This window comes from Cucurbita moschata, unplaced genomic scaffold (genome assembly GCF_002738365.1).
Source record: "Cucurbita moschata cultivar Rifu unplaced genomic scaffold, Cmos_1.0 Cmo_Scf00032, whole genome shotgun sequence".
Classification (NCBI taxonomy): Eukaryota; Viridiplantae; Streptophyta; class Magnoliopsida; order Cucurbitales; family Cucurbitaceae; genus Cucurbita; species Cucurbita moschata.
The window spans coordinates 351,912-374,047 of NW_019268548.1; the positions used below are offsets into that span (position 1 = coordinate 351,912).

At 39.3% G+C, this 22,136-nt stretch overlaps 7 protein-coding genes across 8 annotated transcripts; 4 read left to right on the forward strand and 3 right to left on the reverse strand.

The window, feature by feature from the left end:
- The first annotated feature begins 79 nt into the window (after positions 1–79).
- LOC111430069 lies at positions 80–5,671 on the forward strand. The gene is made up of 9 exons (XM_023066207.1): positions 80–328; positions 1,758–1,783; positions 3,038–3,122; positions 3,215–3,424; positions 4,446–4,568; positions 4,656–4,713; positions 4,848–4,921; positions 5,227–5,315; positions 5,401–5,671. The coding sequence occupies exons 1-9, from the start codon at positions 224–226 to the stop codon at positions 5,468–5,470; spliced, it is 840 nt and encodes a 279-aa protein (XP_022921975.1). The 5' UTR covers positions 80–223; the 3' UTR covers positions 5,471–5,671.
- Positions 5,672–5,691: 20 nt separating this feature from the next.
- LOC111430068 (oxygen-independent coproporphyrinogen-III oxidase-like protein sll1917) lies at positions 5,692–7,950 on the reverse strand. Its single transcript, XM_023066206.1, has 2 exons — positions 7,035–7,950; positions 5,692–6,958 (listed from the first exon to the last, which is right to left on the reverse strand). Exons 1-2 carry the CDS (start codon positions 7,835–7,837, stop codon positions 6,331–6,333), a joined length of 1,431 nt encoding a protein of 476 aa, XP_022921974.1. The 5' UTR covers positions 7,838–7,950; the 3' UTR covers positions 5,692–6,330.
- Positions 7,951–8,896: 946 nt separating this feature from the next.
- Positions 8,897–9,780, forward strand: LOC111430055 (peptide methionine sulfoxide reductase-like). Its single transcript, XM_023066181.1, has 2 exons — positions 8,897–9,287; positions 9,384–9,780. Exons 1-2 carry the CDS (start codon positions 8,958–8,960, stop codon positions 9,636–9,638), a joined length of 585 nt encoding a protein of 194 aa, XP_022921949.1. The 5' UTR covers positions 8,897–8,957; the 3' UTR covers positions 9,639–9,780.
- Positions 9,781–9,783: 3 nt separating this feature from the next.
- LOC111430054 (protein ABHD17B-like) lies at positions 9,784–12,514 on the reverse strand. 2 transcript variants are annotated; one of them, XM_023066180.1, is made up of 6 exons: positions 12,321–12,514; positions 11,948–12,253; positions 11,061–11,097; positions 10,725–10,961; positions 10,596–10,643; positions 9,784–10,475 (listed from the first exon to the last, which is right to left on the reverse strand). In XM_023066180.1, the coding sequence occupies exons 2-6, from the start codon at positions 12,247–12,249 to the stop codon at positions 9,984–9,986; spliced, it is 1,116 nt and encodes a 371-aa protein (XP_022921948.1). In that variant the 5' UTR covers positions 12,250–12,253; positions 12,321–12,514; the 3' UTR covers positions 9,784–9,983. The 2 variants fall into 2 exon arrangements, with proteins under 2 accessions (XP_022921948.1, XP_022921947.1); XM_023066179.1 differs by having other exon boundaries at positions 11,948–12,514.
- A 2,577-nt stretch (positions 12,515–15,091) lies between these two features.
- On the forward strand, positions 15,092–16,269 carry LOC111429962 (protein JINGUBANG-like). The gene is made up of 2 exons (XM_023066056.1): positions 15,092–15,757; positions 15,873–16,269. Exons 1-2 carry the CDS (start codon positions 15,104–15,106, stop codon positions 16,236–16,238), a joined length of 1,020 nt encoding a protein of 339 aa, XP_022921824.1. The 5' UTR covers positions 15,092–15,103; the 3' UTR covers positions 16,239–16,269.
- Positions 16,270–16,557: 288 nt separating this feature from the next.
- LOC111429969 (protein MHF2 homolog) lies at positions 16,558–18,167 on the forward strand. Its single transcript, XM_023066060.1, has 6 exons — positions 16,558–16,665; positions 16,793–16,841; positions 16,967–17,007; positions 17,348–17,387; positions 17,542–17,595; positions 17,672–18,167. The coding sequence occupies exons 1-6, from the start codon at positions 16,642–16,644 to the stop codon at positions 17,773–17,775; spliced, it is 312 nt and encodes a 103-aa protein (XP_022921828.1). The 5' UTR covers positions 16,558–16,641; the 3' UTR covers positions 17,776–18,167.
- A 1,515-nt stretch (positions 18,168–19,682) lies between these two features.
- Positions 19,683–21,890, reverse strand: LOC111429968 (leucine-rich repeat receptor-like serine/threonine/tyrosine-protein kinase SOBIR1). The gene has a single exon (XM_023066059.1). It carries the CDS (start codon positions 21,836–21,838, stop codon positions 19,787–19,789), a length of 2,052 nt encoding a protein of 683 aa, XP_022921827.1. The 5' UTR covers positions 21,839–21,890; the 3' UTR covers positions 19,683–19,786.
- Between the last annotated feature and the right edge of the window lie 246 nt (positions 21,891–22,136).

Consider the following 22,136-nt stretch of genomic DNA (forward strand, 5'->3'; position numbering starts at 1 on the left):
AAAAAAAAAAAAAAAAAAAAAAAAAAAAAAAAAAAAAAAAAAAAAAAAAACATACGAATGTTCCGTATTAAACACTGAATAAACGGTGGAATTTCCGCGCCACGCGTACGTGATTCGAGAGGCAAAGTTCGTGTTCTTCGCGGCCAGAATTCGAATCTCCAAGACCCCAATCGGGTCGCAGTGGCTCGTAGCCGGGTTTTGCAACTTGGAGATCACCAGAGCAATGAAGAAAGCAACAACAGGCAGCATCGTTCTTCTTTTAGTTTTGCTTTCTCTTCAAGACTTTGTTCATTTTGCATTGGCGCTACCTCCTTCAGAGAGTAATCAGGTACCGAATCTGTCGTTATAGATACCTAAACACCCATACATCGTATGAGTTGATCTTGATGCGAAAACCATGGCTTGTGTCGTTTCTGTTTCTTACTACGATCCAATGAGGTTTTTCTAATCCGTCTCTAGTCCTGGATTGAGCTTTTTGGATTTGGAATAGCCTCGACCAATTGCAATTTTATTGTCTGAGGAAATGAAAATTTTCTGTTTGTTATTTTTTAATCTGGAATAAGCTTTGCGAGGAAGATTTCGCAACTGAAAAATGTTGAGTTAAAATACTTTCCCTACTCGGTTATTCCTTGAATGTACTCTATTAGGTTATTTGATAGGTCTCTTAGACGGTTAGAGTTGTGTCAATTGGGTAACAAAATTGTCAATAATATCATCATAACAATTAATCAACTCTACGAATCAATCAGTTATAAGCTACGAACATGTAAAGAGAAAGGAATAGGTAAATACAGAGGAATTAGAGTGGGTTAAACCTTTTAGGATTTGCATCCACTTTCGCCACTGAAAATTAGACTCAAATCAGCAGATACAAAACAGAGCAAATTTTTGGCAATCCAACTCAGGAATCCTAAAACCCAAGACCTCCTTTAAATTTTCATTCCCTAGATTAGTGAGTGTGGGACTCCCTCCCAACAATCCTTCCCTTCGAACAAAGTACACTATAGAGCCTCCCCTGAGGCAGAACAAAGTACACCCTTTGTTCTATTTGTTTGACACTTGAGTCACTTTTGACTACACCTTCGAGGCTCACAACTTTTTTGTTCGATATTTGAGGATTCTATTGACATGGTTAAGTTAATGGCATGACTCTGATACCATGTCAGGAATCACAGATCTCCACAATGGTATGATATTTTCCACTTTGAGCATAAGCTCTCGTGGCTTTTCTTTGGGCTTCAGGGCCTCATACAAAGGAGATGTATTCCTTACTTATAAACCCATAATCATTCTCTAAATTAGCCAATGTGAGACTCCCTCCCAACAATTCTCAACATGGGAGTATGGGAGTATTGAACTGTTTGATATAATTTAAGCTCTTGAGTTGATTGGTTGATTGGTGATTTATATTTGACTCTATCAGCTAATATGAAACCACGTTATGCAAAGAGGTCCTGAGCCAATCAGTTTACAGTAGTGTAACCGGGAGATTAGCCATTGTCAGCACTCACGTATAAGTTGGCCAAATTAACTGTCACTTAGACCATAAAAAATAACAGTTAGACTTCTGTTTACTGCGATCTGCTTGTCATGGAACTACAGAAATACTAGCGAAATGGATGCTGCCAGTTTCCCTGATGTTTTCCGCCTATGACAATTCTTCATTGCCCTTTATATTTGCTTACTTTGCTAATTCTTATCCTTAAACTTCTATCTGGATATACTCTTCTTACCTTGGTCTTTTTCATTCATTTTAGGACGAGGAGCAATCTGCAACTACGAGGTAGCTCTTTTTCCCCATCACAGTGGACTCTCTCTCCCTCTCTCAATTAATAGCTTGGTCAAAACCCAAAGTTAGCTGACATGTGGGAGTATTGATTAATCGAACTGAGTTACTGGATTCATTTGATATGCTGTATCTTCTGTGTATTAGTTCACCAAATAAGATGCACATACGCATATATTTAAAAGAAACAAAAATTTTCATTGATTTGGTGGAAAGTCACCACAAAAACTTACACACCCCTATTTCAAGCTTATAAAAATGCACTACAATTTGAACTAATACAGAAACAGTATAATTACAAGCCTTAGGTAAGCAACATCATTATTTGCATTGAGGATGAAGCCTAACCAAATTCATCCATCTTCCCACTGTTTTTAGTTTTCATAAATTCTTTAGCTTGTCAGCTTTCACTGTACCAAAAATATTTTAGGTAGATCACATGAGGAATACTCATGTTGGCTACTTCTAGTTTTACTTTATCCATTACAATATTGATATTGCATACAGAGGACTTCTCTACATTGATCTAATCTTAAAGCTATCTTAAACATCTTTATTAATTTAAACATAAATTTCAGTAAAAACTTAGTTATCTCATAGCAAATGATTGTAAGGTCAGCAAACTGAGTTTTGAGAATTCTCTCTTAACCAGTGCAAAAAATTTCCAACAAGTCCTTTTGCATCTCTGGACTGGTCTAGCTGCTCAGAGTATTTCCTATTCGTATAAACAAGGAGACAGGCTACCTTGTTTTAGCCCCTGTGCTGCCAAGAAATATTGAAAATTCAGTGTCTGAAATATATCCCATCATTCATTTCAGCAATTTACCTTCACATTCACATTTCTTCATCACCGCCAACCGAAACTCCCAATCCATGAAATGTATGTTTGTTCCGAGTCAATTTTAAAAATCCATCAACTTTTCTTCAACCATTTCACTTGCAATAGCAATTGATGTGATTCCGAAGGAAATATGTTGATGCCCAATTTTTTATTTCAAGTTTCACAGTAACGTATTCTACATTCTCCCTCTATATCTCTCTCTCTCTCTCTCTCTTTTTTCCTTTTTTTACATTTTTGCTCCTCTATTTCTCTTTCTGTCACTCTCTCACTCTCACTAACCAATGCATCTTATTGTTATCTTTTGTGTGTCTCTCATCCTAGGCAAGCCAGTAGCTGCTGCCTTGTGTGTCTTATTTTTCAAACATACTATTCGGCACTTTTGGCTTCACTATTTAAATTTGTTTATGTAGACCTCTCGAGCAAGACAAAGAGCATTTTGAGGAAGTTCATTGTTCCAGAGAAAGAAGTAGGACAGCCTGGAATATTCTTGAGGAGGTACGGACCAAACTTTCTTTACCAGTTAAAGATTATGGACTCTGCAGTTTGAAACAGACATGCTCATTGATGCTCTGTTGTTTCTACTTCAGCATTTGCTGCCGTTTGTTGAGAAGGAGAATTATCAGGTTTCAACCAAGTGTAGGCTTCATCCAAACAATGATCTCTTCAGAGATCAGGAGCAGCACAAGATTCATTTTGATATAAATCATTGGCAGTGTGGATACTGTCGCAAAAGCTTTCGTGCTGAAAAATTTCTTGATAAGCATTTCGACAACAGACATTACGATCTTCTGAATGTTGTATGTTCTTCCTTCATGTTATAATCATCGTTCATAATTATAGTATATTCTTTAAAGTTATCATATAACATTTGAATTTCAACCTTAAGAGAAGTATATGCCAATTACCACTTAGCTATACTCATGTTGGCCTAAAGTTATTGTATATCATGGTTATCATTTTTGGGTCATGTCCTTGTATCTGCTGTTATTTGGAATTGGCCATTGCATAATGCATAGGTTTCTCGTAGTATCATCTATAATTACTTGGATTTCATGTTATAACAGACAGTGTGGCCTTTGACTTTTCACTAACATGTGTCTGCTGCTTCCTCTAATAATTGTAAATAAGAAGGTTTTACTTTCATGACAAAAATGGGCGAGTGTCTCAAGTATTTGAATATCAGTTAACAACAAATGATCTTATTGCAGTAATCCTAGAACTAACTGATCAGAAAAAGAACAATAGCAAGAGAAGAGTGCAGAAAAGGAGAGGATGACATATTTTCTGAAGCAAAATTCACAAAAATTCGCTCTGATTGGCTTGTATGAGGATAATAGTGTAGTTCCAATGAAAGGTTAGTCGAAGTAGTCCCGTGTAGAAGCCGAGAAGGTCATGCTATCTTAAATCTCACCTTTCCCATCCATCTCTCCTGAGAAACGTAACAATTTCTCTGGAGTCAAGAAAGTCATGATATAATCAATCTCATCTATACTCATCCTTCTCACCTAAAATGACATGGAAATTTCTCTGAAACCATGGCTTTCCAAAAAATGCTCCATGGAGAAGTTTTTAATGCCACAAAAACTGCTCATTATCTGCATATATTAGGCTTTATATTCATGGTTCTATTTTTCTTCCCACAAGATATTTACCTGATGTCTACCTACATCTGAAGATTCTTGGACACGAGACGTATGTTAGCTTGGATTATTCACCTCAAGTAGCTCCTGTGCATTTTTATGAACTCAGTCTGTGTTCTTTATTTGCTTGCTTTTGAGTTTGATTGCTGTTGTTTACCCATGCTATTAGTAAATGCAGAGTCACGGGAAGTGCTTAGCTGATTTATGTGGGGCTTTACATTGTGACCTAAAGATGGATATCAAGTCACGTAAATCTAAATGCAAGCCTGCAGCTGCAGCTAGGAACAAGCATTTATGTGAGGTTGCTTAGTGGTACACAAAATGCTCGCTAATTTCCTGTCTTCTCTTTTACGTATTGCATCGTTCATTTCTTTAAGTTCTTTAACAGAGTCTTGCTGATACTTGTTTTCCAATTAATGAGGGACCATCAGCAAGCCGTCTTCATGGTAAGTTTCTTCTCCTTCTCCCCACCCATCAAGCTCTTCTCCTTTTCCCTTTTTAGTTGTAATATCTGTTCTTTTCAAAGGTTCCTCATGGAATTGCTCATATTTTCTAATTTGATGCCTGAGGTACTCCGTAGAGTTGTTTCTTCACCAATTCTGTGGAGCTCATTCTTGCACTGAGAAACAAAAGCCATTTTCTAGAGGAGCGGAGGTGTGCCTTTAAACATAAGCCATTTGCTGTCGGTTGTTTGATCATTACTTGCAATAAATATGTCAAGTTGGTATCATGCTTGTTAAGAAAATTTTGTTTCACCTTCAAATATCCCTTGTGGAAAGCCATGGACTGGTGAGCCGTCCAATTTTATTATTATTTTTTCTTTTTAAAGAAAGAAAGAAAGAAAGAGTGAATAAACACAAAAAGGGAATTGTTTATAGTTTCATATTCAAATTCTTCTTGCACATTTGGAGTTTCATTCGATGTTTCTTTCTTATTGATTACTTTATATCTATCTGCAGAGGCAACCAGGCATCTTTTACATGGCATCTTCAATACTGATTTTGATGTTGCTACCGATTTTCTATGTCATTGTCTATTTGCACCGCAGGTACTTTCTTTTATCTTATTGATGCCTCGTATGAATAATCTTTGCATGATTCGTAACCCCTTTTATTTATGGGCGTCTTTTCTAGAGAATCGAGAAACGGAATCGAAGTGCTTAGAAGAATCTCAAAGTCTGGACGTAAAACCAAACCCTTGTAACTGGTATCACCTTCAACCAAACTTCACTATTAGATTTTTAAGTTCGTCAACTCTGGGGCTCTAATTGTTTGTGGCCAAGGGTAGAATATCATAGCCAAATGTTCTATAGCCATGGTGTCACCTAAATGTACCTCCGACATATCTTGCATTAAACTAAGTGAGTTCTTTTTGTTCTCCGGCATTTGCATCTTTCTTTGTCATCATCTATTCTATTTCTGTTCAATTACATTTTTTTTTCTTTTTCTAGTAAAAGACTTGGAAGAAATGGAGGTTGATTACCAGTGTGAATGTATTGTATTCAGGATTAGAAATCTATGAAAAATATAAACTTTTTTTTTTTCTTAATAACCACATCATTCCTTTGTTTGAATCGACCTTTTTCTCCACTAACATCATATGCTAGGTCAGTCTTCTTTTCAAGATTGCGTGGCATTTCATATATTGATAACAATTACTTCCAAGTATCAGCATCAACTTTGAAACGGCAATAGTACGACTTTAATAAATCAATTTTCAGAGTGAACTCAGCCCCAACTGCCAACCTGATCAGAGGTTCATCCATGATCGTCTCATCCAGCTTGCTGGTTTAGTCATTCTTTGCCGCAACTCCCATGAAGAACAATCTATTCTATGGTATGCAATTAGCTCAACTTTATAATCAGAACATTGATTTTGGACTCGAGAGCAATCTTGAACTTCCTCTAGGATTAATCGCAAGATTCTCATGCCAGATGCAGGATCCTGCATTGTCTTAAAAAACTGGCAATCATTTAGTCCTCTTTACAATACCGGAAATATGACTTGGAACACAAAATTTGGAATCAGGAAAGACCAGCCAAAGCAGGTTGGAATTCTAACATTCAGGGAGATACGACTCTAAATGCAAGAGAGATCAATTCGTTTGATAATAAAAACCCATCTGGATCACTAAGTCGAATGTGCCTCAGCTTCGTTAAACTATCATCTTTGCTAAATACCAAGCGATTGCATTCATCAACTGTTAGAGCTCTCCTCTGCTCATCCAAGCAAACCACATGGCCACTTTTGATGTACGGTTCATAGGCCCTGCAAAGAGAATGTACAAGATGACCACCATAAGCTTTTCCAAAAGATTGTAAATCAAGGCCTGAGGAAGTTCTGAGAGAAAGCATCACAACATCCATGGCCATGTCCTTGATATCAACATCATTATCTCCATGGCAATCCACAAGACCCTTCTCTAAGTTCTGTACATAACTGGTGTATTCCTTCAGTTTCCGCGGCCTGGAGAACCTCAAACTACCGAGATAACTAGCCGCCCCTAAACCAAAACCATAGAAAGGATTGTTCTTCCAATAAGTAGAGTTGTGCTTGCACTCAAACCCGCTCTTGCAGTAACTACTGATCTCATAATGGCTATAACCTCCCTCAGCGAGTGCCTTTGAAGCCATTCTGTAGAATCCAGCTGAATCTGTATCAGAAGGCAATGGAAATTCCCCTGGCTTGTACCTGCACATGCCCATGTTCAAATTTCACATATATAGCAACAATCTAAAATGTTCATATCCAACACACTGCTACTTACAATATCCCAAATTTTGTGTCTTCTTCAACTTGCAAATCATATACTGAAACATGAGTTGGTTGTGCTTCAATAGTGAGGCGTAAGCTCTCTTCCCACATCTCAGCTGTCTGGTGAGGTAGAGAAGAGATGAGGTCCATACTCCAGTTTTGAAGCCCACAAGACTTAATGATCTCAATAGCCTCATAAACTTCATCAACTCCATGAGCCCTTCCACAAGCCTTGAGTAACTCTTCCTGAAACGCCTGAACACCCAAAGACACTCTGTTCACATCCAACTTCATCAAACCCTCCATTTTCTTCGCATCAAAAGTGCCGGGGTCCATTTCAATAGAGATTTCAGCATTCTTAGCCATCCCAAATTTCGACCCCAGCACATCTAAGATAACTGAGACGAGCCTCGGCGGCACAAGAGAAGGGGTGCCACCTCCAAAGAAGACGGTTTGGAGGGGCCGGTCGGTTTGGAATTCTGATTTTGTGGCATTAATTTCTCGACAAAGCAACTCCACGTAGTCCCGAATTCGAGGGTCGTCATCGGTTTGGGAGGAGGAAGATCCCAAAGCGACGATTGGGAAGTCACAGTAGTGGCAGCGCTTTCGACAAAAAGGGAGGTGGATGTAGGCTGAAGTTGGGAGAATGGTAGTGGGGGTTTTGGTTGAGGCATTTTCTCGAACACTTGGCGTGATACGTGCATAAATATTGGGCATGGTGCACAGAGATGCTACTTTACGCATATTGGGCTTGCTTGATAAGGTCAAGAAAATGGGAAAAAAGCTTGATTTTAGAACGACCTGCTGAATGTTCATGGCAACGAGGAGAGGGAAGAGCGGAAGAGAGAGCGCTGCGGATGAAGACAGTCGTGGATATTTGAACCAACCGGGGGAATTTATAGCGAACAGAAGGATAAACACATGCTTTTATTTGGTTGAATTTAAAATTAGATCATTTATCCTTTTTTTTCTTTCGTTATCTATTTTTAAAATAAATCAATTTTCTTTTTCTTTTTCTTTATAATCAATTCTTGGACATAATTTCATGAAGTTGTTGTCTTACTAATTATCCATAATTTTTTTTTTCTTAAAAAAAAAAAAGATTATTTTATTCGAGGGAGAGAATGTAGTGCAAAAAAATGAAAGGCCAACTTTGAGAAGAAGAGCAATAAAGGGAAAAGAGGTATACAATATTTAATTGACAATACACCATCGTAACAAAATTGATTAATATTATAATTCAAAATCAGTCAGTCAAGGGTAAAGTAATATGTCCGATTAGTATAGATTTTTAGTCTTCAAATTTTGGTTTGGAATTCAAAAATATTCCTTAGGGTAAAAAAAGCTTAGTTTTCAAAAACCAAATGAGTATGTTTGGGTGGGCTAGTATTTATGAAAATTTGATAGGATCACTTAAAAAGTATCTTCTTTTTGCGATTGTGGTCAAATTGAACCGATGGAGGGTGAGTGCCTTGTTGACATTAAATTCAATAATGAGCTCGATTCAGACTCTCCACAATAGTATTGATATTGTCCATTTTGAGTATAAGCTCCCACGGTTTTGCTTTGGCTACCCAAAAGGCCTTATGTCAAAGGAGAGAGTATTCTCCACTTATATACCCATAATCTTCCACTGAATTAACCAATGTGAGATTCATTCTCAATAATCCTCAACCTATTATACTTTGAATGAGAAAGGTATGAGAAATGTCGAGTCATAGAGGAAGTCCAGATTCATTGCATTTCCACCCATTGTTCTTAATACTGAGCTATAGTTATTGATACTTGCTTTGTTTGCCAATTTTTTTAATCTCAGCCAATCATTTCTCCCTTCAACAGCTCACTATTTGTCTCTAATTTTATGTATTTAATGAAAAGTATAGAAGAAATTCTCTTTGCTATCACCAACGTTACAAAACCATTCAAACGGCGGGGAATGGCTTCTGGTGCAGATTCCGGCGGGCGCAACCCGGCACTAGACCAGGATACCGATGTCCCTGAAAATCCAGCCTACGAGTTTGCAGAGTTCGGCGGCGGCTGCTTTTGGGGAGTCGAGCTCGCCTTCCAGCGCCTTGCAGGCGTGGTCAAAACCGAAGTTGGTTACTCTCAGGGCCACACCCCAGATCCAACTTACCAACAGGTCTGCTCCGGAACAACCAATCACGTGGAGGTTGTTCGGGTCGTGTTCGACCCGAAACTCTGCCCTTACACCAACCTCCTCTCCATCTTCTGGTCTCGCATCGATCCCACTTCCATCAACCGCCAAGTACGCAAAACTTCCACTTTCTATACACATCATTTGTTTCTGATATGATTCTGTAAACCCAAAAGGCTTCTGGTTTGCTGTTGTTTTGGTTATTAGGGGGAGGACGTGGGGGCGCAATATCGATCTGGGATATATTACTTCAACGAAGCACAAGCTCGTTTAGCTCATGAATCAAAAGAAGCCAAGAAGTTGGAGCTGAAAGACAGGGAAGTTGTCACAGAGATTGTTGCAGCCAAGAGGTTCTATAGGGCGGAGGAGTACCATCAGCAGTATCTTGAGAAGGGAGGAGGGCAAGGCCTGAAGCAGTCTGCTCAAAAGGGCTGCACTGATCCCATTAGATGCTATGGTTAAGACCACCCAAGATTTCATGCCCTTTCCTCTGTTGCTTTTGGCTTTGGTATCCATGATTTATCAAAATAACATGAAAACTTGTATGAAATACTACTCTTTTGGATTATGTCTTCTAAATAATACACATCAGAAGTTGATGAGAGATTTGGTTCTATTAACAAGCAAGGTAGAAGGTAAAAAAACTATGAACATGTGAGAACAAACACCCATTTTTCAGAAATCAAGAATTAGTAGAATCCCCAGCACTTGTTTCCAATGTTTCCTGCACTTTCTTCTCTGTATACCACCACCCCTTTCTTTTTATCACGGAATCACCCTTCCCCTTCACCAATGCAACCTGTAGCTCTACCCAGCACGGATTCTATCCAACCAATCGACACTCTTTCGAGCTTTTTCAAACTGTTGGTCGATGCTTCTCCTCGGTTTCTCATAGTATTCCACACTTCTCCTTGATCTCTCTACTTGGTCAAGTGAGATTCTTAGTTTCTCTAGCTTCTCAATGTTGGCAAACTTGAATCCTTGAGGTCTTGATTTATCTAGTCTCTCCACGCTTTTCCTCGGCTTCTCTCGCCTGTCTGTGCTCCTTCTCGAGACCTCGAAACAATCCGTGCTCCGTCTTGGGGCCTCCATTCGGTCTGTGCTTTTCCTTGAACTTTTCCTTTGTGAAGGTGATCTCTCAACTGTGGATACAAATTTCTTGAGATGCCTAATGTATTCAGGGAAGAGTTCAAGATCACAGTGGTTTCCCCCTTTGAGCCACAAGGGTTCATATTTCTCTTGACACAGCTCCCAGAGCTGTTTTCCGTGAGAGAAATCAACGACATCGTCGGAAGTTCCCTAGAAACGAAAACATTAAGGAATCGCAGTCAGAATAAGATCGAACAGATCGGGTCAAAGCATAAAACACAATCTCTAACTTATTTGATAACGTGAGATCTTTAAGATCGAAGAACTTACATGAATTACCAGCACAGGGCACTTTACATAAGGTATTTTATCAATGTTCTGCAGATAATCAAAGGGAAAAACATCATGAATTCACAATATTAGATAAGAAAGATCATGTTATGACAAACAATATAGGACCTTATAGATGTCGAACCAATACGTGCGCTTCACTGGATACATGACTCTCAATCCTGACAATATAGGACTATGCAGGACAACCGCTCGCAGTCGAGGCAAACGTGCAGCAAGGTCCAAAGTTGGGCCACTTCCAACAGATTGACCATAAAGGATTATGTCCTCTTGCTTAGCACCATACTTCTCCTCAAGACACTTGTACGCAGACTCAATATCTGCATAAGTATTGTGCTCACTTGGCTGCAACAAGAATTATAAACACAAAACAAGTTATGAATGACAGAAGGAAGATTAACTTGTACTGAAATTTGAAGCGTGGAACCGATTATCTGCTTTTACCTTCCCCGTGGATTGCCCGTATCCAGAATAATCGTATCTGCACAAGTTTAAAGATGAAGTTTGGTTTAATCTTTGCAGTTAGTTGCTCTAGATTGTCCCATTGAGCAAAGATATAATGTTGCAGGGGAAACAAATCAATAGACAGCGAAAAATGTTTGTCTTTTCTTTTATGTCTACATAAAAAAGCCATGTAAACAGACTCAGCTACCACACTCAATCCACTCTGGTCTTGAGCCCACAATGGTGCTGTAAACTCAGAGGCTTCTGGTTCATATTTCTCATTTCACTTTGTCAGGAAGATTGGGAACGAGTTTTCGAAACTTTTGAGTTTAGTTTGGTGTTCGTACGATCGTGCGAGACGGGATTTCGTATTAGCCCTTTTGTGGTAGAATAAGAGTACTATGTGTAACAGCTAAAGCCCACCGCTAATAGATAAGGAAGAAAGAAGGTGAACAAAACCCAGGAGAGTGATTATTCAAAGTCCACACCTACAGAACCATCTTCCAAATTTTAGATCTGTGATAGATCACCACTCTAACAAATCAACCAAACCAAGTCTACTTCAAAAACTCAAAAACAGAGCCTAATAACAACAATTAAAAGCAACCACTAAAATTCAACAAATACTATAACCTTCAACCCAAGTATAAGCATCTAATTTCCAGCAAGCAGATCAAAATCCCAATTCTCAACTACCAGAGACAAGAAACCACAGATTGATCAAATGGGCAAGGTCAATTCGTCACTAATTCGTCACTAATTCGCCACTAATTCGCCACTAATTCGCCTAAAACATCAAATATAACAAACTCCTGAAACTCAGCCATTATAAGGAAATGCCCTCTAAATGCACGAATTGAAGAAGAACAAGGCAGAAATGGACATACCCAAGAAGATTAACGCGCAAATGGATACTAAGCTCAACGAAGAGCTCGTACATCTGACCAACATCAGCAGCATTACCATGGGAATAAAGAAGCGTAGAAGTAGCCATAGGGTATCGGATGTAAACCGCGACGATCTCGTTGCCTTTGCGGGTGGGGAGCTTCCAGACATCGACATTTTCGCGGTGGGGAAAAGGGTCCAAGAGAAGAAGGCCAGTGGGTTGGTCTTTGAGGAGCTTGTAAGAGGGCGGATTAGGAGGGAAGAAGGCGAGTTTAGCAGCCATGGACGAAGTAACCCCACCCATGAGCCTGTGAATTCTGTCAGTAAGATTGGGATTCAGAGAAGGAATTTAGAAGACAGAGAGCGGAAATTTACACATTCCCCTTGGGCGTTGAAGTTCCTTCGCTTTTGTTCAGCTTCCTTCTCCGCAAAGTACGTGTTAGAATGGGAGCAGAGAGAAGCAGGTGGGGGTGTGGGGGGAAGCCTTCGGGGCGCGAGAAAGTGAGAGCTCTATTCTTCTTCTTCACTTGTTTATTCAAGAGGAACCGATTCTGTCACCGCCAATGTCATGGAACCATCCGTGTTACCTTCTTTATGCCCACACATCTTCATATTATGTCTTTTTTTTTTTTTTTTAATAATAATTTTTAGGGAATGAATTTGCATGGCAACATTTGCAAATATTTAAATAATTAGGAAAGTAGTGAAAATATATATAAATGAGAGGCAGATGGAGTGATGTTGAAGGGAAGGATATATTAAATGTGACAGTTCAATAAATAAATAAATAAATAAATAAATAATATTTAAAAAATTAAGTTTGAAAACGGCTTGACAGGCTGTCCCATTTCGTTGCTCGTGTCTCTATGATTTTGAACCCCGCCCCCTTCCGGCAAAGCCCACACAAAGTGACCATTCTAATTCTTTTCCCTCCATTGCCTACTCAAATAATATTATTTTGTACGGTCAAAATTGACAGTAAAAATAATATTACTGAATGATTTGTAGGTAAATTTTATGTACTAAAACAAAATAAATAAATATAATATTGTTTTTGTTTCTTATTTTAATGAACATTGAGTTGCTATTGATTGTACTTCTCTGACGTTATTTTTTTATTGCTGCCCAAACAGCACATCTCTCCTTCATCTTCACTGTAAAACCCTCAATAATTGATGTATATATAATTATTATTGAATCTCAACTATCGTATAAAAAACTTCCCTAAAATTATATTTATTATATATAATAGATAAATAAAGTTACAAAATTAAAAATGATATCTAATAAATGAATTCCTTTTTTTAAAATAAATTTATATAACATATAATTTTTAAAATTTCTATGGGAGTCTGAGGTGGCATGTTTTGATAGGGTGGAAAAAGAAGAGAGAGAAAGAAGACTGTTCCACGTGTACTATAAACTCAGAAATTTTGCAGTAAAATGTTTCTTTAGGGAAGGACCACGGAAAACCGTTCTCCCAAACGACGGGCCACCACCAGGACAAATTCTCCGCTCACTAAATAATATAAATAAAATACAAATATATTTAACAATAAATTTTAATTTTTAAATTAAAAAATGTATGGTAATTTTAAAAATATTAAAAATAAATCAAAGAAACACAGACCCAGGTGGCCCAGCCACAGAAAGTGTCGGCCTGCCCTACACTACAACCCAGCCCCATTACAAATGGGCCTCACTCAATTTGGACTTATCGCCTTACATTCCTTTTCTCTCTCTCTCTCTCTCTCTCTCCTGCCACTCCCCCTCCCATTTCAAAGCTGAAATGGGTCAGCTTATCTTTTTCTTTTCCCACGCCGTGTCACGTGTCACGTGTCACGCTCTCATGTTGTCTATTTTGTTCATGAGCTCTCGTAATTTTTCATGTTTGATGTTCATTCTAATTAGTCGATATAGGATTATTCCTCTCAGTAATCTATAGCAATGACGGGTACATGACAAAGTTTATATTATTCTTTGCTCATTGGTGGAGGGAATTAAGAATCCACCAATCAGGAATGGGCTAGTGTGCCATTGCATTTGTCTCAATCAAGAGTGGTTGATCACATCACATGCTCCCACAATAATCATTTGACGCACCTCCATTGGTCTATGGGACACATGCCCTCCTATTGTCTCCCCTTTTTCGATATATTTAAACAAACCCAACTAAAAACATGACACGTTTCAATTATATAGTACATAATTTAATAATTTAATGTCGTATGTCACATGTTTTGCTAAAAAAAAACATTGCAGTTTATGTGATTTGATATTCCCCTCGTTTTATTCTACTTGCCCTACAAGACATTGCCTCCCTTTAACTTAAATAATGTCCAATCTCTACCTACTACATAGTTTCTAATATATGAATAATTGATACTTGTTGGGCTACCACCTTTGAAATTAGAGGATTTAGGGTTTATAGGGACCTAAAATATTTTACTAATGCAATTATCTGTACAGAAATTAATGGTGAGTTCAATTATTTCAACGACCACATAAAATGAAAAATAATGAATGCTCACATTTTAGTATTAAGAAAAAATAATAATATTGAAAAGTATTAACTTTAATTATAGTAATGGTTTATTACCCAGGCATAGAAATTTACAACGAAAAAAATAAATAAATATAATATTAGAGCAATAATAAGATAGATATAACTCTTTTAAAAATATGCAATAAACGTTACATTGCATTGTAATTAGAAAATAATAAGAAAAGCGTTTGGTATCAAGACAAAGTATGATAATTTTATTTAGGTTTAAATTACTTAAATTATAACTTCTAATAAAATTTAAAATTATAGCATTGGTTAAGTTATTAGAATTTTTTATACCATAAAATTACGAAGATGTCCGATTTCCGTATCTTTGATGGGTCCTCCCACACCTGAATCAAATCCCGACCAATCAGGCATCTCTCCATCCAGTGACTCGGATTCCCAAGACAACCGAAACGGCATAAACTAATCGCATCAACCGCCATTAGGACACGTGGCAAATAAAGAATGTTAAAATTATTCTACTGTCGCCACGTGTACCACACATCACACGTGCTCCCACGCTTTTATAACCTGAAAATCCCTCTACCGGATCTTCTCCATTACATACAGTCTCTCATTGATCTCCATGGTTTCTCAAACATGCACAATGCCAGGTCAAACGACGCCGTTTAAGCTTGCGACTCTCACAACCCCAAACACGAGTTGCCTGGCCGCTCACAACGGGCTCCTCTACTCCGGCTCCACCAACCAAATCGCCGTCTTCGATTTAACCAACTTTACCCAAATCGACACGCTTCGCACTAACGACGCCGCTTCGGGGTCCGTGAAGTCCATCGCTTTTGGGCGTTGGAAAATCTTCACGGCCCACCAGGACTGCAAGATCCGCGTGTGGAAGATCACCTGCTCGAAACGACGACACGGACACCGTCTTCTGGCCACTCTTCCCACCGTTAAGGACAAGCTCTACCGGTTTATTTCGCCGAGTAATTACGTTCATGTACGGCGCCACCACAAGCGGCTGTGGATTGAGCATTGGGATGCGGTTTCTGGGTTGGTGGTTAATGAGGGGTTTGTGTACTCTGTTTCCTGGGATCGGAGTTTTAAGGTTTGGAGTGCTTCCGACCATAAGTGTTTGTCGTCGGTGAAAGCCCACGACGATGCAGTCAACGCGGTTGGTGTGGGTCAGAACGGCGTCGTTTACACTGGCTCTGCCGATGGGGTTATTGGAGTTTGGGAGATCAGGGAGGGGAAGCAAAAAAAGCATAGGCTGGTGAGGACTTTGGACAAGCATAAATCCACGGTAAGATTAAAATAACCCCTAAATTTTGTTAAGATTAATATAAAAGTTGGTGTTGAGAGTGGACAATATTATTCTGTCATGATTGGTAACGAATTTAATGTTTGTATTAAAACAGATAAATGCGATCGCATTGAACGAGGGAGGGACGGTGATGTTTTCCGGGAGCAGTGACCGTTCGATAATGGTGTGGAAGAAAGATGAGGCGGGAAAGCAGATTGGGTTTGTGGAGGCTTTATGGGGTCATGAAGGGGCTGTATTGTGCTTGTATAGTGTCCGAGATTTGTTAGTCAGTGGGTCCGAGGATCGGACCGTCAGGATTTGGAGAGGTGACGTCACAAATGGTTATCAATGTACGGCTGTGATGGAAGGACACAGATCGCCGGTGAAGTCGTTGGTCGTGGTCGGAGCCGGTGAACGGTGTTTGATGATCTGTAGTGCCAGTTTGGACGGAGAAATACGAGTTTGGAGTTTGAGGCTTTGATTTATTCAATTTCATTTCCCTAAGTTATCCCTTGTAAATTAAAAGTTCTTTCAAATAAATAAAAAATATATATTTAATTATATAAACAATTTCAAAAATTAAACTGCGCACGTGACAAGAGAGGTGATTTGGTGCAGGCCTCAAATTGGGCCCTACTTTAAGCCCAAATAAATGGCATAAAAGACAAGCCCAAATAAATAGAATAAATGACATAAAAGTCGTTAGCCCAAATAAATAGAATAAATGACATAAAAGTCGTTAGCCCAAATAAATGCATATAAATTCTAAAACGAGGGGCAACGGGAAGAGGGAAAGCAGATCAAAACGTTTTGGTGCGGAATAAGTTGTAATTTTAAGGTTGCTTCTTGCAGACTCGCTCTCGCAGTCGCTAGTCTCGCTCGCCATGGAAGAGAGCACATTCGATCCTGTAATCTTTCATCTTCGAGTTTGATCGTTTTCCTTGAAGTTTTATTCGTCGATTGTTTGTTCTCTTAAATGTCTGCTACGTGTATGCTTTCCATTCAACTAGGTGTTTGCTTGTATATAATTGACAGGATCTGATTCACGCCATCTTCAAGCTTGAGTGGAGCAGAAGATCACTTGGTTGGACTTCGGATCGCTCTCTCCTTCCGTCTAGTTTTTATTTTCTTTCAATTTCTAGTTATCTTTGTTTCCTCTTCTTTCTGATAATTTCTTCATTTTCCGTTTTGGTGCTCGCATTTCTTCAGAGCGCGAGAAAAACGAGAGCTCGGATGCTATGGATTGTGAGGTGATTTCCTTTCCCGGAGTTTATTGTGAAAATTTCTGTTTAACCGCTATTATTTTCTTCCGTGAAGATGTTTGTCGTCGTTTTGGTTTTCGATGTACTGGTACATAGGTAAATCTTAGAATGCTCTTGTTAGTTCTTGAAGTTCACACGATTCTACTAATTTTGTGTACATTTCAACTACCGAACATATGCACTAGGCAGAAGTATATATGAAAGTTGATATGTAGTCTAATGGATTTAACAACAAATCAGTGATTATCTATCTTGTTGCGAACTTGGAGTAAGGTTCTTTCTCGATTAGTCCAGTGGAGTTGATCTTTAGCTCACATATTTTCTTCAGGTTGACGCTGGAACATCAAAGAAGAGCAGGCCGATGTCAGGTGTCATTAGTTTTTACGTCAACAACTTGTTTTTCATTTCTAAATCGTAGTTTCTATTATGCTAGTCTTTTTTCCATCAAGCTCGTGTTCTTTGAATGGTTGCCGTCTACCGGAAGATGCAGAAACCATTTCTAACCTCGCTATTCCCATGCAGCCAATGCTAATGCACTTAAATTGACCTCTAAACTTCTACAAATCTTTGTGTCAGGTACCCAAAGTCAGAGGCTAATTTGGTTTATAAAAAATTTCTTCTTCTTTTAGGTTAACTTTTTTTATTTATGCAGAGGCCGTACAGCGTGCTGCAACAATTGCTGAAGCAGAAGGTATTAGCAGAATTGAAGCCACTCATTTGGAGAGGATTCTTCCGCAGTTACTACTGGACTTTTGAGGTAGCATTCCGTTTCAATGTTTTGCTCTTGAAGATTAAGTTCTTGATTTATGGAGTGATTATTGGGGCTGTATCAGTCGTTAATGCCTAAGTTTGCTAATATGAGAGAGATCTCATAAATAGAATGGGATTGGGGGTAGATATTGGTATATGTTTCAAGTAGTTTGTAATTGGGAGGGTAGGAGAGAGTTTTCTCGTTTTGTAGCCTTCTTCTGATCCCAATACGAACATCAATCTAGTTCATCAGTCCAATTCTAACTCGGTGCTCACACTCCATAGTCTATATAGAAGTAGGTTTCAGAATGCACAGCTGGTGTTGTGGATAAATTTCTCAATGAAAGAACTTCCTATCCATTAAAAATTCCTCTTGCTGGTTTGTTTGGTTTTTGTAAGAGATTCCTCTAAGGTCGGCTAAGAGATGTCTTTTCCAGGAGGATCAAGCAGCCAATAAAAGAATTTGTATGAACAAGGTCTGTCTGATTCTTGTTCTTCCACTATCAAATTATTTATCATGATTAGTAAGTAATTCTTGTGATCCTATTTTTCGTAAAGCCAGAATAAAAGATTGAAAAGCAGAAAAATATAAAGGAAAAAAATAAAATTCCTTGATCAAAGTTGTTGAGTCCCCGTCCAGAGATCTTTTGAGGGCAGAAAAGTAAAAGCCAACAGAACGTGAATGATAGATATGGGTACTATGGTATTAGAAAATGATCATTAAAATGCAATCCAGGGTTCGTATTGTTAGGATGCCGGTGGGTTCATGATGTTAGACGAACACGACTCTCCACAATGGTATGATATTGTCCACTTTGAGCATAAGCTCTTATGGCTTTGCTTTGGGCTTCCCCAAAAGGCCTCGTACCAATGGAGTTAGTATTCCTCACTTATAAACCCATGATCACACCCTAAATTAGTCGATGTGGGACTTCCATCATCCAACACCTCCCCTCGAACAAAGTGCACCTCCCCTTAATCGAGGCTCGACTCCTTTGGAGTCTTAGTCATTTTTTACGGCCTTCGAGGAGGGGCTTAGATCCTTTTCTTTAAGAGTTCTTTGTTCGATATTTGAGGATTTGAGGATTTACCAATCTATTGGCACGACTAAGTTTAGGGCATGGCTCTGATACCATGTTAGACGAACACGACTCTCCACAATGGTATGATATTGTCCACTTTGAGCATAAGCTCTCATGGCTTTGCTTTGGGCTTCCCCAAAAGGCCTCGTACCAATGGAGTTAGTATTCCTCACTTATAAACCCATGATCACACCCTAAATTAGTCGATGTGGGACTTCCATCATCCAACACCTCCCCTCGAACAAAGTGCACCTCCCCTTAATCGAGGCTCGACTCCTTTGGAGTCTTAGTCATTTTTTACGGCCTTCGAGGAGGGGCTTAGATCCTTTTCTTTAAGAGTTCTTTGTTCGATATTTGAGGATTTGAGGATTTACCAATCTATTGGCACGACTAAGTTTAGGGCATGGCTCTGATACCATGTTAGACGAACACGACTCTCCACAATGGTATGATATTGTCCACTTTGAGCATAAGCTCTCATGGTTTTGCTTTGGGCTTCCCCAAAAGGCCTCATACCAATGGAGTTAGTATTTCTCACTTATAAATTCATGATCACACCCTAAATTAGTCGATGTGGGACTTCCATCATCCAATACATGATACCTTATGATTGTTTAGTAACTAAAAATAATTACGTTCTATTCTTTGATACGTAATATTGAAGTACTGAGAAGGACAAGTGTCTTAGTTGCAATCTGGACTGTAGCAGTACACAGTTGCTCCTCTTCCTGTTTCTGTGTGTCCTCTTAGGGTGTTCCTCATCTTTCTTAGACCTTGCTATTTCATTTTCAAAATTTACGCTTAGGTTTTGCCTTGGAATACGCAAGCAGATGATCAAAGTGCACAAATATATAAACATTTAGATATTTGATCGACAACGCACATTTTTGGAAGCAGAAATTAAACAGATACAATCTTTTACAAGCATTATTATTTTAGACGTTTAGAGAGGAAGTTTCAAGTACATCGTGCTTGATCTGTGACAGCATGCATCTGACATCCTTACTGTTAGGCCTCTCTTTTGGATTATCCATAGTGCAAAAGCAGGCAATTTTGAGGGCCAAGAGCATTTGCTCCTCCCAGCCATTTCCCAGGAGCTTCGGATCAATGGCTCTCCTAGGATTATCCGAAGTCATCATATTCTTCATCCACTTAACCAAACTCATCTCATCCGTGTCCTGGAAAAACTCATCAGATGGAAGTTTCCCGATCACCAAGACACCAAGCAGAACCCCAAAGCCGTATATATCGCACTTATCAGTGAACTTCAAGGTCTGATGATACTCTGGTGCGATGTATCCTACGGTACCTGCAACATTTGAAGCTGTCATGTGAGTTTGGGCATCTGGCATTGCTTTTGCCAGCCCAAAATCAGCAATTCGAGCTTCCATGTCGTCATCAAGCAAAACATTTGCAGGCTTCAGATCCCTGTGAATAATACGCGGGGTATGGTTCATGTGAAGATACTCCAGCCCAGATGCCACTCCGAGAGCGATGTTATGCCGAGTAAGCCAATCTAGTTCTTTCACTCCTCCCGAAACCTGATTCAATATATCTTGCAAGCTGCCATTCTTCATCAACTCGTACACAAGGTAATGGCAATCAGGACGGGGGACATGGGCCACAAGAGGAAGAAGATTACGATGCCGGATTTCACCCACAGTTCTGATCTCTGACTTGATCTGACGCATTTTCTTGCTCATAAACCTGCTATCCTCGTCAACTAACTCAGCCGCGTCCTTTGGGGGCTGAGTTATCTTCTTAATCGCAAACATTTTTCCGCTTTTTTCTGGTAATTCCGCCTTGTAAACTTCTCCACATCCACCTTTTCCAATCAGTTCGAGCGATGCTAGTGCATCGTCTTTCTCTAGAAAAGCCAGATCCTCTCGTTTTATAAGCTTAGGTGCAAATATTGAGGGTCCCGAATTTTTGCTTCCACCTTTTATAACTGCTATGATGAGTTTAACCATTAGTGAAAAGATAAACCCTGACAAACTTCCAGCAATTGCTCCAGCGAGGAACCCAAGAATCCAAGCAAGTACTATCTTTGCTTTATTCTTCCGGTTCCTATGAGGAGGTGAGGCCGCAGGAGATGGAGCTTGAGCACTCGAAGTTGGCGCTGTGGCGGCGGCACTGTGATTGCCTTTCGTACTGGACTTCTCAGCTAATAACTTATAACGCTTGGGAACTTCGGTAGTTGAGTAGAACTCAACGCCTTTCACGATGGGGTATGAACTTTCGAGAAGAGGGTTTCCAGAGAAGTTGAAGACTCGAAGATTGCGAAAAGAACGAATTGAAGCTGGGATTCTCCCCGTGAAGTAATTGTTGGCTATGGAGAGACTTTCCAAATGGGGAAAATACTTCAAGAAATCCAAACTCCCCGAGAACTTATTGGACGAAAGATCGATGACCCGAAGGCGAGTCAACGAGGACAATCCGGACGGAACTTTTCCAGAAAAGTGGTTGTTTTGGAGATCGAGAACTTCCAATTTCCGGCAGTCGACGATTTGGGCAGGCACTTGGTCAACGAGTTGATTATTAGAAATCGTAAGCTCTTTCAGCTCCGATAGCCGGCCGATAGCCGGAGGAAGAGAACCAGCAAGATCTTTGGACTTGACAATGAGCCTGGTGACCCTCAAAACGTAAGTGCCGTTGCTGGAGAGCCGTCTCTCGCAGAATACACCGGCGTTATCGCATGGGTAGGGGGAGAGTTGACCGTCAATACCCAAGTTATTCTTGATGATAGAAAAGGCTCTGAGATCTGAAGGATCAATGTTCAGTCGGGCATGGACATGGAAAAGGACGGAGAGAAAAACTAAGAATGGAAGGAGTTTGGGGGAAGGTAAAGCCATTTTCCGGCTGCGAGCGAAGGGAGTTTGCCGGCAAGCAAAAGAATTGGCAGTAGTGTTAGACTTGGTCTTCTTCTTTATAGGCGTGGCTCCAACGAAAAACGGGATCACAATTGGATGGCTGGAGCCCACTTTCATTTTGGTAATCTTTTAATTTTTATTTACTTTTCAAAGTATCTAATTGTTTAATACGTTAAAGTCAAAATCTCACATGATTTTTTTAAAAAAATAAAATTCACAAAAAATCGTTAGAAATTAAAATCTTCAATTTTAGGGAGAAGAATAGTACAAAGACCATCCCATCACTCGTTCTCATCAATAGACTTGAGAAGTGGAACAAGTCTAAGCCTTATTGCAACCTAAGCTTGGCCCAAAATTAATTTCTCAAAATTAAACTTTTTGATTGAATCATATTTGAATTGATTCATTATGTTTT

Excerpts from the sequence above, each read along its gene's own strand:
- LOC111430069 (XM_023066207.1), top strand. The coding sequence starts at position 224 with ATGAAGAAAGCAACAACAGGCAGCATCGTTCTTCTTTTAGTTTTGCTT. Across the intron at positions 329-1,757 it reads CTCCTTCAGAGAGTAATCAG|GACGAGGAGCAATCTGCAAC; the intron begins GTACCGAATCTG and ends CATTCATTTTAG. Across the intron at positions 5,316-5,400 it reads ATTGTCTATTTGCACCGCAG|AGAATCGAGAAACGGAATCG; the intron begins GTACTTTCTTTT and ends CGTCTTTTCTAG.
- LOC111430068 (XM_023066206.1), bottom strand. The coding sequence starts at position 7,837 with ATGAACATTCAGCAGGTCGTTCTAAAATCAAGCTTTTTTCCCATTTTC. Across the intron at positions 6,959-7,034 it reads GACACAAAATTTGGGATATT|GTACAAGCCAGGGGAATTTC; the intron begins GTAAGTAGCAGT and ends GGGCATGTGCAG.
- LOC111430055 (XM_023066181.1), top strand. The coding sequence starts at position 8,958 with ATGGCTTCTGGTGCAGATTCCGGCGGGCGCAACCCGGCACTAGACCAG. Across the intron at positions 9,288-9,383 it reads CCACTTCCATCAACCGCCAA|GGGGAGGACGTGGGGGCGCA; the intron begins GTACGCAAAACT and ends TTTGGTTATTAG.
- LOC111430054 (XM_023066180.1), bottom strand. The coding sequence starts at position 12,249 with ATGGGTGGGGTTACTTCGTCCATGGCTGCTAAACTCGCCTTCTTCCCT. Across the intron at positions 10,962-11,060 it reads ACGGGCAATCCACGGGGAAG|CCAAGTGAGCACAATACTTA; the intron begins GTAAAAGCAGAT and ends TTCTTGTTGCAG. Across the intron at positions 10,476-10,595 it reads GCCCTGTGCTGGTAATTCAT|GGAACTTCCGACGATGTCGT; the intron begins GTAAGTTCTTCG and ends TTTCGTTTCTAG.
- LOC111429962 (XM_023066056.1), top strand. The coding sequence starts at position 15,104 with ATGCCAGGTCAAACGACGCCGTTTAAGCTTGCGACTCTCACAACCCCA. Across the intron at positions 15,758-15,872 it reads TGGACAAGCATAAATCCACG|ATAAATGCGATCGCATTGAA; the intron begins GTAAGATTAAAA and ends GTATTAAAACAG.
- LOC111429969 (XM_023066060.1), top strand. The coding sequence starts at position 16,642 with ATGGAAGAGAGCACATTCGATCCT. Across the intron at positions 16,842-16,966 it reads GTGGAGCAGAAGATCACTTG|AGCGCGAGAAAAACGAGAGC; the intron begins GTTGGACTTCGG and ends GCATTTCTTCAG. Across the intron at positions 17,388-17,541 it reads GAAGAGCAGGCCGATGTCAG|CCAATGCTAATGCACTTAAA; the intron begins GTGTCATTAGTT and ends ATTCCCATGCAG.
- LOC111429968 (XM_023066059.1), bottom strand. The coding sequence starts at position 21,838 with ATGAAAGTGGGCTCCAGCCATCCAATTGTGATCCCGTTTTTCGTTGGA.